Source organism: Cucurbita pepo, chromosome LG12 (assembly GCF_002806865.2).
Source record: "Cucurbita pepo subsp. pepo cultivar mu-cu-16 chromosome LG12, ASM280686v2, whole genome shotgun sequence".
NCBI lineage: Eukaryota > Viridiplantae > Streptophyta > Magnoliopsida > Cucurbitales > Cucurbitaceae > Cucurbita > Cucurbita pepo.
Window position 1 is genome coordinate 2,957,772 of NC_036649.1, and position 15,004 is coordinate 2,972,775.

Below are 15,004 nucleotides of genomic sequence, written 5' to 3' on the forward strand. Positions count from 1 at the left end.
TTTGTGTTGGTTAACAGTTTTATTTTTCTCGTTGATAAAGATTTTGATTACCAATTGTGAGACCTTAGATTGACGGGAGAGGATAATGAAACATTTATTGTAAATGTGTGAAAAAGACTGACGACGATACGTAACGGGTTGAAGTAGACAATATCTACTAGCGGTAGACTTGGGTAATTACAAATAGTATAAGAGCCCATCACTGGACGGTGCGAGACACTAGTCGAAGTAAGGCTAAACCCTTTCCATAGTAGATGTGTTTATTGTGAGGTCTCACATCGATTAGAGACGAGAACAAAACATTTTTTTTTAAAGACGTGAAAATCTCTCTATAATAGACGCTTTTAAAATCGTAAAGTTGACGACGGTCTGTAACGGGTCAAAGCGGACAATATCTGTTTTTACGTTACAAATTCACATGGGTTAGTTTTATGTCGGTCCCCTTTTCCCTTTCCTTATAATTATAAATAAAACTTTATTTTAAATATAGTTAAATAATTAATCAACTCATTAATATTTATTTAACCAAATCAATATAATAGTTTATTTAATTTAACAACCAATAATAATTTATTAAAACAACTGCTTAATTTATTAAATGAATGTTATCACTCAAAATTAAATTAATAAAATATTCCAAAAATTTCAATTCTCAACTTCAAAAAAATATTCTTAAACTAAAAATAAAAAATAAAAAAATATTTTTAAAGTTTGTTTTTAAGTTTAAATTATTATTAAAACGGTTGAAAATCTAGAGATATTTTTTAAACAAAATTTAGAGATATTTTTATTAAATTATATAATTAATTTTTTAATTTGATAATTGTTCAAACTATTTAAATTTGGAAGCTTATATAATCGTATTAAATTAAGACTAAAATAATAATAATAAGGCATAAACAAAAATTAAATTGATTAATATGATTTTAATAATTTAACTTTGAATTAATTAATTGTTGTTAGTTTATTTTTATTAAATTAATTAACGTAATAAAATTATTGAATGTGAAATTACATAAATATTGTTTTATTGATTTATAAGCGAACTTTCCCGTTAGCAAATTCGCGCGCCGATTTCAGGCGTCTCCGCGCACCTATTTCTTAGGGTTTATTCAGAAAGAGAAACCTTTGAGAGAGTGTGCTGCTGAGTTTTCGAAGATCCTGCTCGCCAATTTGCTTACAAGCTCCGTTTATGGTTCTACAAACGAGAATTAACAGAGTATTTGCTGCAGATTCTTGAGTGGGCTTGATCCGACGTGCTCAATTGAAGCTGCCATGGGCTCTTCGAAGAGAAAAGTGGTCGAAGATACGCCCAGAGAATCTTCACCGAAGCACCACAGAACCAATGAACCTGCTATGGTTGAGGACGAACCAGTTGCGTGTGTCCATGATGTGTCCTACCCCGAGGGTTCTTATAATCCTCTCCCATCAATAAATCTCTCTTCCACTGGAGAGAAGTTGGAACCGGCTAAGGTGTTTCCTTTCTCTCTGGACCCCTTTCAGTCCGAGGCTATCAAGTGCTTGGAGATTGGAGAATCTGTTATGGTAACTTTATCCAACCTCTCATTGGTTTCTTTGGCTATTGCTCGAGTTCATTGATGGTTTTTTTTATTTTTATTTTTATTTTTTTATTTATATATTATTATTCCATGGGGATAAATCATATGAACAAGTGTGAGTGTATAAAGAAAGTATTTCTGAAGTTTTTTCTTAGAGGAACTTGTGTTTGCTGAAATGAATGCACTTGGCCTTTATGTTTAGTAGATTTAGATGGGCAATACTAGAGTTGTGTGGCTTCTGCTCCATTCGCAAGAGAATGTAATATGTGTTTCAGGTTAGTTGGTAGTGATTTGTGAGCAGTAGCCGTCGTTACTAAGTATCATCAGAACTTATTAAATGAATTCTGTTTTCAGTTTGAAAACACGAGCATTCAATAGGAGGTTGAATTTGATCATGTTTTTCAGTAGTTATATTACATACACTTTGTACCCCCCTCTCTCCAAAGTTTGAATGTCGAATACTATAATGTTTAGCTGATCCTATTACTTGCAATTGGTTATCCTTCTCTTTCAGATTGGAAACCGTTACTAAAGTAATCTTGCTCAGTAATTCATGAGTTGAGCATAATGCTAAAAGCCCCTTGGATTTTTTCTAAAGGTTACTGATCAAATCGCTTAGGATTGTGTAGTTGCCTTATTGTATATCTGTCGTTCAGTTTCAGGCAGAATAGAAGTTCTGATCAAATATATTGAATACACAGAGAGTAGAAAGGTTGGAACCTTACAATAATATGAATGAACTTATAATAACTAATACGCTTAACTTCCATGTGAAAATCATAACCCAGTCATTTTTATACATCTCAACTCTAGTTTGGTTGATTTTTAGATTTGAGTAAGTTATATAATCTGTTATTTGATAGGTGTCTGCCCATACATCAGCTGGTAAAACTGTTGTGGCATTGTATGCAATTGCCATGTCTCTCCGGAATAAACAGCGTGTCATATATACCTCGCCAATCAAGGCCCTCAGCAACCAAAAGTATAGGGAATTTAAAGAAGAATTCTCAGATGTTGGTTTAATGACTGGGGATGTGACTATTGAACCAAATGCTTCTTGTCTGGTGTGCTTCTTACTCACTACTCCTTTTTTTAGGATTTTAAATTTTAAGCCATTGGTAAATGGGTGATTTTTTCAACTTTAGGTCATGACCACAGAAATTTGGCGTAGCATGCAGTACAAAGGATCCGAAATTACACGGGAAGTGGCATGGATTATCTTTGATGAAGTACATTACATGCGTGATCGGGAGCGAGGTGTTGTTTGGGAAGAGAGCATTGTCATGGCTCCAAAGAATGCTCGACTTGTTTTCCTCTCAGCAACTGTGCCAAATGCAAAAGAATTTGCTGATTGGGTTGCAAAGGTGTTCTCCTCTTCTGGGTTAAATCTAGTTATCAGTAATTAATTGACAATGAAAATACTTTTTGGGTCAAATGCAAAAAGCTAAATGATAATTTTACGATGTTCTGTTCTGGGAAGTGCTTGTGATTAGTTTCTTAGCATGATGCCAATGGAAGCCTTTTGAACACCCATTTTTTCTGCCCTTCCCATTTATCAGTTCCTATATTAATTTTATTGATTATCTTTCTAGTGCATAATTTTTATTTTTATAAATATTGGGGAATGGATTGACGTTGGAGAAAAGAAACTTCGGCATTAGGCTGTGACATTAGATGGCTTGCCTGCTTTACTCTTATATCCCATCTTTATATGGCCTTTCAGTACAATTATTTTGTTACCTTTGAAGGAATAAGTAAATAGGTATATGAAAAATTGTAAAGTGATTTTGTCAATGTGTTAATATGCTGGCTTGGTTGATTGACATTAATGCAGGTCCACCGACAACCATGTCATATTGTTTATACTGACTATCGACCAACACCTCTTCAACACTATATTTTCCCATCTGGGGGTGAGGGCTTATACTTGGTGGTTGATGAAAAGGGTCATTTTCGTGAGGATAGCTTTCAAAAAGCTTTAAATGCACTTGTCCCTGCTAGTGATGGCTACAAGAAAAAGGAGAATAATGGGAAGTGGCAGAAGAGTTTGACTTTGGGCAAAACAAATGAAGAGAGTGATATATTTAAGATGGTGAAGATGATAATTCAACGTCAATATGATCCAGTTATAATTTTCAGCTTTAGCAAAAGAGAATGTGAATTTCTTGCAATGCAGGTAATGTCCAGTTGTGTTCCTGTGGTTGCTTAGGTGATCTCTACTAGTTGTCGCTTGTTTATGGTCTTTGTTTAATGGACTTGTTAGATGTGGCATCATCGTTAGGATATGATGGTATATATTACTTTATTATTATTGTATATTAAGTTATTAAGAAATGAAACTACTTTCACTCAAGGGTAAAAAATCTAAAATGAATGAAGATAAGATACCCAATAGAGGTAGAAAATATGAGATAAAAAGCTCTGATCGAAGTATCATTACAAAACTCTTGAAAAGTACACCAAGGTGAAGCCAAGAATCTAAAAACAGAAAATAACATTGTCTTATAAATTCTTTTGGGTGAATGTATAACAGAGGCATTTCTTTGAAGAAGCTCCCACTCTTAGTTGTGATTGGTCACGATATTTAGAGAAGTAGAACCTTGACAGTGGAAACAGACTGGGGGGGTGGTTGATTTCAAATTATAATTCTTTAAAGAATGAGATTTGCATGTTGGCTATGCTGTTAGCTTTGAAACGAGAAAGAAGGGAACTGCTTGGTTTCTGAGCTCGTTGTAGTAATTATTCTTTCTAGGTCATTCCTTTTTTCCTAAGGTCAGCTTTAACATGGTTTCCTTGTTTGTTACAGATGGCAAAATTAGATCTAAATGGTGATGATGAAAAGGCGAACATAGAAACCATCTTTTGGAGTGCTATGGATATGCTTTCAGATGATGATAAGAAGCTCCCTCAGGCAAGCCGCTCATTTTCCCCGAAGTCTTGGTATAAATTGTTGAGGTTGCAATTTTAGACTAGGGTGTTCAATGATAGGATTCTTTGGGGACTAAGAGATCTAGCAAGGAATTTTGTCCCTAGCTAGGTGTAATGTGTTTCTTTGGGCTGCAATAGCTAAAGTCTAAAGAGTTTTGTCATTATTCGTTTGGAATTGTTCTTTGAAACTTGTGGAAGGATTTTTCCCTTGAGCTCCCGTCCCTCTCCAATCTGTTCCGTTGTGTTGTGGGGGAGGGTAAGGAAACATACTTTTGAAAGGATCCGTGGGTGGGGGATAAACCTCTTTGCTTGTTGTTTTCTTGTCTTTATCATTTGGCGTCTTTGAAAAATTCTTTTGTGGCTAATGTCTTAGCTTGGTAAGTGAGCTCTTTTCTCTTTTCTCTTGGTTTCTGTCGTTCTTTATCCATTAGGGAGATGTTGGATATCACAAACCTCTCGTCCTTGATAGGAGAGTTTGATTTTGAATTGGGAGAATGTATGTTCATATTTGGAGCCCTAACCTTTCGGGTGACTTCTCATGTGCTCTCTTTTCCCATTGTCTGTTGGACCCTTCTCCCATTAGAGACTGTCTTTTCGGCTCTTTGGAAGATTATGATACCAAAGAAGGTTAAGTTCTTTGTCTGGTATGTTTTGCACCATCGAGTTAACACTCTGGATTGGCTCTCAAAAAAGTGCCTTCGTTGGTTGGCCTATTTTGTTGCATCATTTGTTGAAAGGTGGAGGAAGACCATGATCATATCATCTGGAGTTGTGATTATGTGTGTTTTATGTGTAGTCTCTTTATGAATGCATTTATTCTTCAGCTTATCAGTCTTCTCATTTTACTATGTAACTAGGTCAAGGAAACTTGAGTCCTATTTTCCACCCTTCGAGTTCTGTTCCCCATTGTTGCATGCTAACCTAACAATCGGATCCAGATCAAAACCTTGTACTCCTCTCCTTGTTTCTCTGTCTTGAAACTTGCAATAGTTGAGCTACTGCTTGTAGAACCTCTCCACAATTCTAAGTTGATGGATTGTTATTTATTTGTTTTTAATGTCTGGCTGTGTAGGTGCTATGGCTTATGGTTATGCTGGGATTAGAAAAACATTTGGATTAATGTCTTGTTTTTTTCTTTTTTTTTTAATAAATTAATCATCCTTCCTTTTCCCATTACTTTCAAATAGGTTTCAAATATGTTGCCCCTCTTAAAGCGTGGAATAGGGGTCCACCATTCTGGCTTGCTCCCTATTTTGAAGGAGGTGATTGAGATATTATTTCAAGAAGGGCTAATCAAGGTTAGAACTAAGGCGTTAGAAAGAAATATATTTATTTATTTGCTGTGTGCTTGTCATATAATTCAATTGATTGCTGTCTCATATGGTACCAGTATTTTAATTGTGTGCGGTGCAAGTTGTGACCTTGTTTTACTAAACATTAAGGCAAGAGAAAGGTGCCTCGGCACAGTAAGGCGAATACCTTCTCTTTCTATCTCTGCCTTAGTTCTCTTCTTCTTCCTCTTCCTCTGCCTTTGTTCTTTTACCTTTCATGAAGTAGTTTCTTATCCTCAAATAAAAAAAAATAAGAAAAAAAAAATAAATAAATAAAGAAACAGAAAATAGGACGAGGTGCACTTCAACCACTACTGAGTTACTTTTTGTCATGATATTTCTTCGAGCAAAAATGCATACAAAGTACAAGACAAATAAACAATTTTACCTTTTACACTCCAAAATATTTGATTGTTTTTTGTCATTTTATATTTTTAATTCCTTGGTTATTAAAACATTTTCTTTAGTGTTTGTTTGCCACAGAGACATTCAGCATTGGTTTAAACATGCCTGCAAAAACTGTTGTCTTCAGTAATGTTCGTAAGTTTGATGGGGATAAATTTAGATGGTTATCAAGTGGTGAATATATACAAATGAGTGGTCGAGCTGGACGGAGAGGAATTGATGAACGAGGGATATGTATCCTTATGGTGGACGAGAAGCTGGAGCCATCAACTGCTAAAATGATGCTTAAAGGAAATGCAGATTGCTTGAACAGGTAGCTACAGTAGGGTTTCAATATTGAATATATTAGAATCAATAGTACTGTTTTAAATTTTTATATGTAAGCTGCAGATAATGTTAGGAAGTATAGGAAAAGAATATAGAATGTTGCAAAATTTTCTCGCCATNTTTTTTTTTTTTTTTTTTTTTTTTTTTTTTTTTTTTTTTTTTTTTAAATGTAACGGACAAAATAAAATATCTCCAGTGTGGAGAGATGAAGTCTCTAAAGCGAATAGGTGGAATTGGAAATATCTGAGGGCAAAGTGCATTTACACCCATTTCGATAAATATGTTTTTTTTTAACGAAAAAAGTTGCAAAAATAATTATGAAAACTGCAGCATCATGGGAAATAAAATTCAGTTTCTAGAGGATATAGGGCGTTTTAGGTACACTTGATAATTGGTTCAAATTTGCCTCATGATGGAACTGGTAAACAATAGTCCAAAGATTTAACCTAGTTGCTAAGCAGAAATATCATTTAGCTACCTGACTAGCCAAGAAGTCCCGTAGTTGAGTTCAAGTTTTTATTTTATTTTATTTTTATTTTATTTAATTGCCTATAGGGTTGTGGGGTTAGAGCGTTACCATGTTTACATCCTTAATTTTTACTATTCTGTTGTTTATCCTTTTATTTATTTATTTTTTTATATCATTAGTGCTTTTCACTTGAGCTATAACATGCTCTTGAATCAAATCCGTTGTGAAGATGGCAATCCTGAAAATCTGCTGCGTAATTCCTTCTATCAGTTCCAAGCCGACCGCAACATACCTAACCTCGAGGTTAGTTTTTGCAGACAAGGTGTCTTAAAAATAACACATGAAGGATCAAACCATATTGCGGTGTAATGTTTGATATAAGATGACATACTAATTATAGTTATTACTACAGAAACAAGTGAAAAGCCTTGAAGAGGAGAGGGATTCCATAGTGATTGAAGAGGAAGATAATTTGAAGAATTATTATGATTTGCTAAAGCAGTACAAAAGTTTGAAGAAGGATATCCGTGATATTGTGTTGTCTCCTAGATATTGCTTACCATTTCTGCAACCTGGCAGACTTATATCTATTGAATGCGACAGTAATAATGAGATTTCTTCAACTTTTTCCATCAAGGACCAGTTTACTTGGGGATTAATAATTAATTTTCAGAGGATGAAAGGTGTTTCTGAAGGTGATGTATCGATAATTTCTCTTGCATTTGTATTCCTTTATTCAAATTTTAGCTTATTAGTCTTCTTAATCTGAACTTAAATTTTTGTTCCAGATGATGCTAGTATGAAACCAGAATCTGCGAACTACACTGTGGACATTCTTACAAGATGCGTTGTCAGTAAAGATGGCATAGGGAAAAAAAATGTTAAGATCGTTCAATTGAAAGAGCACGGAGAACCGCATGTTGTTTCCATTCCAATCTCTCAGGTATTGAGTTATATGATCTATTATATGCACATGCTTCATGCGAACTGACAGTTGAGAATTAGCAATATCAGATCTCTTCATGAAAGATGATAATAGAGATCAAAGATTACATAGATTAAGAGTGACAAAATCTAGATTAAAGTTGGTTTGGTACCAAATCAATAAATTATTTTATTATATTTTCACGCCTGAAGGAATTCAATTGAGAATTAGAACTGGAACCAGCTAGATTCACAAACAATTGGCTTGTGTTGGATTCTTGAATTGGATGCCGAATCATGCATCATTCAAAGATGATAATTTGGTCAACTACTTGATCCAGTAACAGCCTTCGAATGGCAACCTGAAAAATTAATTGAGAAGGATGACATCTTTGGTTAAGAAGTCTATCTATTTACTGTTCCTTATAGTCTTATTTGATTTCCTGTCCATCGTTGGCTTGAGATTTGGGCCAATCCAAATGTTGGCGTGTATCTTGATGCCATTCGGTTCACTTCTTCCTACGATAATAGTGGTTACTATTAGTTTTGAGTGTTGGCTTCATTGTTTTCTGCACTCATTTTCAAGGCAAACTTCCTGCAAGTTGGTTTTATTTTCCTGCTGTCCCTCTTAACTGATGTTTTCTTAAGTACATTAAAATGTCCCTTTTTTCAATCAAGATATCTAATTTGTTTTAATTATTCTCAGCTTCTGTCAACTGCCATCTTGATTTAATTTTAATACATTGTCTTGATGAGTAATTTTTATCTTATTTACAAACAGATTAGTACTTTAGCTAGTATTCGAATACTCATACCCAATGATCTTTTGCCGTTGGAAGCTCGAGAAAATACATTGAAGAAGATTTCTGAAGTTTTATCAAGATTTCCAAAGGGAGTGCCCCTTCTAGATCCAGAAGAGGATATGAAAGTACGTAACTCTGTGCTAAAACATTTTTCATTGATGTGAGGATTTTTTTTCCCTATTAGATAGAAGCCTATGGGGATTCTGTATATAATATTTGGTGGTACTTAGGTTAGTATAGCAAAATGTGTGAGGTTTTATTATGAGACTAGTTCTTAAACTTTCAAGTAAAACGTTGGAATGTGTTGGAAAGTGTCTACTAAAGTTTTAAAGTTTAGAGATCTATTAGATATGGAATTGAAAGTTTAGGGGTCTATTCACTTTTTTAAGTTTTGAGATCTTTTTGGCACAAACTATGTTCGAGGACTAAACTTGTTATTTAACCAATCTGTAATTGAATTCACTTGTCCGTTCAAGAAAAACCAACTCCGATTCAGTTTGAGCATTTGCTGATGGGAAGTATAATATAGTATCTATTCGCTTCTGCCATGTGTTCTTTCCAGATTTTAACTAATAACGTCATTTGGTATTCAGATTCAAAGTAGTTCTTACAGAAAGGCTGTGCGTAGAACAGAGGCTTTGGAGAGCCTGTTTGACAAGCACGAGGTGGCAAAATCAGCACTTGTTGATCAGAAGCTCAAAGCATTACATTTGAAGCAAGAGCTAACGGCTAAGATCAGGTCAATTAAGAAAACAATGCGTTCTTCTTCTGCATTGGCTTTCAAAGATGAACTGAAGGCCAGGAAGCGAGTATTGCGGAGGCTTGGGTAATTGGTCTTTTTTCTTTTCTAGCTACTCTTTAGGTTGGCTTAGAATTTTTTTGTCGCCAAATAGGTCAAAATTTATTAAAGTGATGATTGAAAGAAAAAGACTCGTCCTGCATTGATTGGTTCAAGTAATTCCAATTAATCTGTTTTTATAAGAGAATTTATCTGCTGTAGCTTTAATTTATTTTGTTACTTCCTTAGCTTAGGGGCGCCCCTTCTGGGCATATCATTTTATAAATAAGATTGTCCTTTGTATCAATTTATTTAGATGAATATGGTAAATGATGAAAACTGTATTATTTACTAGATAGTTCTGAATATATGTGTATATATATACTCAAAACAAGGATACACTTTTAAATGTTTTGTTGCCAGTTCAAATTGGTTGTTTAGATTTTATGACAGAAGAATAATGTTATCGATTGTAGATGCATTGAATTAGTAGCAGCATCTTATCCTTTTCTTTTTTCCACATTGCAGTTACATCACAAGTGATGATGTCGTGGAATTGAAAGGCAAGGTTGCTTGTGAAATCAGTAGTGCAAATGAATTGACTCTTTCAGAGCTGATGTTCAATGGGGTTTTCAAGGACATAAAAGTGGAGGAAATCATCGCTCTGCTATCTTGTTTTGTGTGGCAAGAGAAACTTCAGGATGCAGCAAAGCCTAGGGAAGAGCTTGAGCTGCTTTTCATTCAATTACAAGACACAGCTCGAAGGGTTGCCAAGGCTCAGCTTGAATGCAAGGTTAGCGCTAAATCTTATCTGCCCAAGTTCATTTACTCAATCCTTTTTGTTTTCTCTCTATGTTGTTAAACTTAAATGGCAATGTGTTCAGAGCGTCATTGAGTTTTAGTTTTTTTCTTTTTTTCACTATGTTTTTTGAATCTATTTGAGGTTGAAGAATCAATCCATCATCCCACATCTTTTCAACTCAAAAAAAGGAAAAATAAAAAATAAAAAATCCATTTGTTCATGTTGATTTACTGCTGTTCCCAATGTAGATGAAACTTCGTGAATAACTGAACCTCATTTTGACTCTTAGGTGGGAGGATTTCTTATTTTTGTAAATATTCTTCTTTAATGAGGTGCTTTGTTCTTCTTTATAAAAACTATAAAATGGAAAGTTTGTTTCTTTCGAATGGTGTGTTTGGTGTGTTTCGTTTAGAGAGTGAGTCGTTGTGTGTGAGACCTCTTCTTAGTAGACGCGTTTTAAAGACCTTAAGGGAAAGCCCAAAAAGGACAATATCTGCTAGGAGTGGGCTTGGGTTGTTATAAATGGTAACAGAGCCAGACACTGGTCAATGTGCCATCGAGGAGGCTGAGCTCTGAATGGGGGGTGGACACAAGACAGTGTGCTAGCAAGGACGTTGAGTCACGAATGGGGGAGGATTGAGGGGTCTCACATCAATTGGAGAAAAGAACGAGTACCAACGAGGATGTTGGGTCCTGAAGGGGGTGGATTGTGAGATCCCACATTGGTTGGGGAGGAGAACGAAACATTTTTTATAAGGGTATGAAAACCTCTCCCTGGCAGACACGTTTTAAAAACCTTGAGGTGAAATTCGAAAGAGAATGCATAAAGAGGACATATCTACTAGCAGTGGGCTTGGGCTATTACATTGTGTGACCTCTTTGCTTCTCTCATCTTACAATCCTCTTCCTGCCAGCCCCCTTTCTCGCGATAAGAGAAGGCTTGATGATACATGCATGTCTAATTGCAGGTCGAAATTGATGTGGAAGGCTTTGTGAGTTCGTTTAGACCGGATATTATGGAGGCTGTATATGCTTGGGCAAAAGGATCCAAATTCTACGAGATAATGGAAATAACACAGGTTTTCGAGGGGAGTTTGATTAGAGCAATTAGAAGACTGGAAGAAGTTCTGCAACAACTAACTCTAGCAGCAAAGTCCATTGGTGAAACTGAACTTGAAACCAAGTTTGAAGAAGCTGTTTCCAAAATCAAGAGGGATATCGTCTTTGCTGCTTCTCTATACTTGTAGTAGTTTTCCCCATCTTTTTAATTATAATTTTTGTTTAACATCGAGTGGTTATTTTGTATGCGGCTCTTTGTAAAGTTTCTTATATTATGTAGTTGATTTTATAGGTAAGTTATTAACTTAAATCATTTGATTTTACTAAGATTTTGCTGAAGTTTTATGTTGAGTTGAAGAAGGTAACTCTGTTCAGGTTAGAATAAGGCATCATTAAAGAGTAGGATACATATCAGTTGGTGAAATTTTGGTAATGTATAAATAGAAAGTTGGAGATCTATAATGCTCTAATGCCTAAGATTTATAGTTCAAATTCGACTCAAATGACTTCGACATTTCTCTCCGTCTCTTGCTATGACTACGTAACAATTATTTACTTCTTTTAAACTACTACTCATAGTGCAAATTGTCTCTATAGACGAACGTCCAGGCCCTTTATGCATTGTTTGTCTTCCAATAAAAATTCATAGGAGTCTAGCCATTGAAATGGAATGTGCAACTTGTTGGTATAATATGTAAATATATCAAATCTTTTAAGCTTATATCGAACCACACTTACATGACTTCGGAGGAATCTCATTTCATTCGATTGTGCTTTTGGTTCATTCATACACTTCTCTCTACTTACAAGTCAAAAAAACGTTCATAGTACCCAAAAGTATAATCACTAAATCTTATTCTTAGTATTGGCTCCACTTGTTTTCACCTTTTATTTGAATTCGAAAGCCTTTGTACATATAATTTTAGGGTAAAACGCATTCTTTTTCTTCCTTCTTCGACAACCTAATTTAATGGCTCGTCCTATGCTCATTGTTGCCATCATCTGACAAACCCTTTTATTGTCATACAGTTCCAAATCAAAAATATTTTTTCTTCAATCTAGATGAAAAAAAAAAGAAGGTAGATTTGTAATCGAAGGCGAGTTTCTTCACAAGCGAATTGAAAACCTGTCTCAAATTCCTTCGCAATTGAAGGTAAAAGCGGGAAAAAGACAATGAAACCCCTTTTTCTTTTCGGCCGACTTGTTAGGAGTAGGGTCTTTCTTGTACTGCCATATGCACCCAGACATTACACCAATTTTAGCTCACCAAACAGTTTCCAGAATGTTGTTGTCATGATGTTGATCTGGTTTATGCGACTACGGCATCCGCGTAGCTTCAAATATGCACGTTGAAACTCTTCGCTCGATGTCCCATGTCGGAAATATTATTTGAGAATGTATCCTAATCTACGCAGCACCCGAATGCTTATGTATTTCTACATCTAAGAAAGTTTCTCATTATATAGTTTTTCATTCTTTTAGTTCAATCATGATAACACTGAGAGTCATGTCGTTGCTATAGTTATCAACTCTCTAGCACCTGAATGAGTATCTAATATGCCTATAACTATATGAACTACAACAAAATCATCCCACAAAATTTTGGACGCAAATTATTTTTTTTAATATATAGGAACTAAATAGATATTCATTCAACCTTAAGATAAAATAGAAAAATAAAGAGTTAACAAAAGAATATCGTCGCTGATCATTAAGAAACCTTATGAACCAACAACAACTGATAGACTAATTTGAACTTAAAAATGGTCAGCAAAATCTTCATCTCTACCGATCGTGTAATGCATATGGTTTTTTTTTTCCTCTCAAGCCCACCGATATTGTCCTCTTTTAAGTTTTTCCTTTCGGGCTTTTTCTCGAGAGTTTTAAAACACGTCTATTAGGGAGAGGTTTCCACACCCTTATAAAAAATATTTCATTTTCCCTTTTAGCCAATGTGGAATATCACAGAATTGCAAAGGGTAAATCCTTTCAAAATTTTGTGTGAAGTTATATCAAGAGCTTATTCATCCTACTATGGAGTCTTCAATTCTGAATACATGGCGGTTAGTCGGTGTGTTCTGTAAGTTGTTTGTAGAAATGTCTAGTAAGTTGAAAGGGTGCCGAGTTCCAAATCTATGGTGGTTGGAATTCGTGAGGCCATTTGTTAGAAACCACGACTCTTTACAATGGTATGATATTTTCCACTTTGAGTACTAGTGGATGACCTGAAAAGCCTCATACCAACGAGATGTATTCAATACTTATAAACCCATGATCATCCTTTGAATTAGTCAACGTGGAACTCCCTCCAAACAATTCTCCCCTCAAACAAAGTACATTATAGAGCTCCCTTAAGGCCTATGGAGACCTCGAACAGTGTCTCCCCTTAATCAAGGCTTGACTCCTTCTCTGGAGCCCTCAAACAAAGTACCATTGTGTTTGATAGCTAAGTCATTTTTACTACACCTTCGAGGCTCACAACTTCTTTATTAAACACTTGAGGATTCTATTAACATAGTTACGTTAAGGGCATGAGTCTGATACTATGTTAGAAATCACGACTCTCTATAATGGTATGATATTGTCCACTTTGAACATTAGCTCTCATGTTTTTACTTTTGGTTTTTTCTAAAGGTTTTGTCGGGGATGTATTCCTTTACTTTAGCATGATGTGACCTTTCTATACCGAAAGAAACGTTCATTTAAAAGCATTCATAAAATGATGTCATGGACTTGTACATTTGCATTAAAACCTTTGAAAACAAAACTACAAAACTAGGTAATAACCAATGTGAAATATAAATAAATGGAATGTGTAGTACTTCTCTACATACAACCCACACGTGTGAGCATGAGCCAACTAGACGGTCTCGCACACCCCATAGGCCTACTAGTCGAGCTAGCTTCTCTAGGCTGTTGCCAAATATCCAGGGAATAGCGATCGTCGTAGCGTCATGATAAACTGATGATCATTTCAATCTCATGACATGTGAAAGGCCATTAAGCATATGACATCATACATAAAACTATTCTTACAACCAGATCGATAGAAGAGCTATTTACTTGGTTGGCCTAGGCAGAAGCTATTAAAACTTGACTCCAAATAATTTAAACTAGTTAAAAGATAGTTTTACTAACCTTAAACGTTTTCGAAGAGTTGAAACTATTAAGAAAGGATCCAATCGTATCAGACTCAAGCCGAATCAGCTGAAATATCGGTTTGGAGCCGTCAAAAGTGTATTCTCTGACTGACTTGACTGACTTCAAACAGCTTAAGTGGTATGAAAGGAAGGAAGGTTCCGTCCTAACTTCCCACTTTCTCAATATAACCGAGACAACTTTCATTTTCTAATTTTTTCTTATAATTTCGGGTTTTACCTTAGTTCTTAGAAACTCATATCTATTGCGCCGTTAGTTAGAGATGGAATAGATATAATTAAAAGTTCTAACGTACCTCCATCTCGTCATTGAATAGCAATGGTTTCTAGGACGTAGTACTCTTGGAACCACTGAAGCGCACGTGCTACATTGGATGCCATGTCCTTAGGGCTTTATGCACTTGCCTTGGTAACTCTCATTATTAAAACGTTGTTTCAAGTAAATACATCATTATCGAATC

General features: G+C 35.2%; 1 protein-coding gene across 1 annotated transcript; it reads left to right on the forward strand.

Annotated features, from left to right (window-relative positions):
* The first annotated feature begins 1,062 nt into the window (after positions 1 to 1,062).
* LOC111807085 (DExH-box ATP-dependent RNA helicase DExH9-like) lies at positions 1,063 to 11,842 on the forward strand. Its single transcript, XM_023692661.1, has 14 exons — positions 1,063 to 1,545; positions 2,423 to 2,623; positions 2,705 to 2,923; positions 3,394 to 3,735; positions 4,366 to 4,470; positions 5,675 to 5,785; positions 6,286 to 6,536; positions 7,199 to 7,322; positions 7,432 to 7,714; positions 7,808 to 7,962; positions 8,725 to 8,871; positions 9,340 to 9,572; positions 10,053 to 10,317; positions 11,295 to 11,842. The coding sequence occupies exons 1-14, from the start codon at positions 1,276 to 1,278 to the stop codon at positions 11,571 to 11,573; spliced, it is 2,985 nt and encodes a 994-aa protein (XP_023548429.1). The 5' UTR covers positions 1,063 to 1,275; the 3' UTR covers positions 11,574 to 11,842.
* The last annotated feature ends 3,162 nt before the right edge of the window (positions 11,843 to 15,004 follow it).

Excerpts from the sequence above, each read along its gene's own strand:
- LOC111807085 (XM_023692661.1), top strand. The coding sequence starts at position 1,276 with ATGGGCTCTTCGAAGAGAAAAGTGGTCGAAGATACGCCCAGAGAATCT. Across the intron at positions 3,736-4,365 it reads GTGAATTTCTTGCAATGCAG|ATGGCAAAATTAGATCTAAA; the intron begins GTAATGTCCAGT and ends TGTTTGTTACAG. Across the intron at positions 4,471-5,674 it reads ATGATAAGAAGCTCCCTCAG|GTTTCAAATATGTTGCCCCT; the intron begins GCAAGCCGCTCA and ends ACTTTCAAATAG.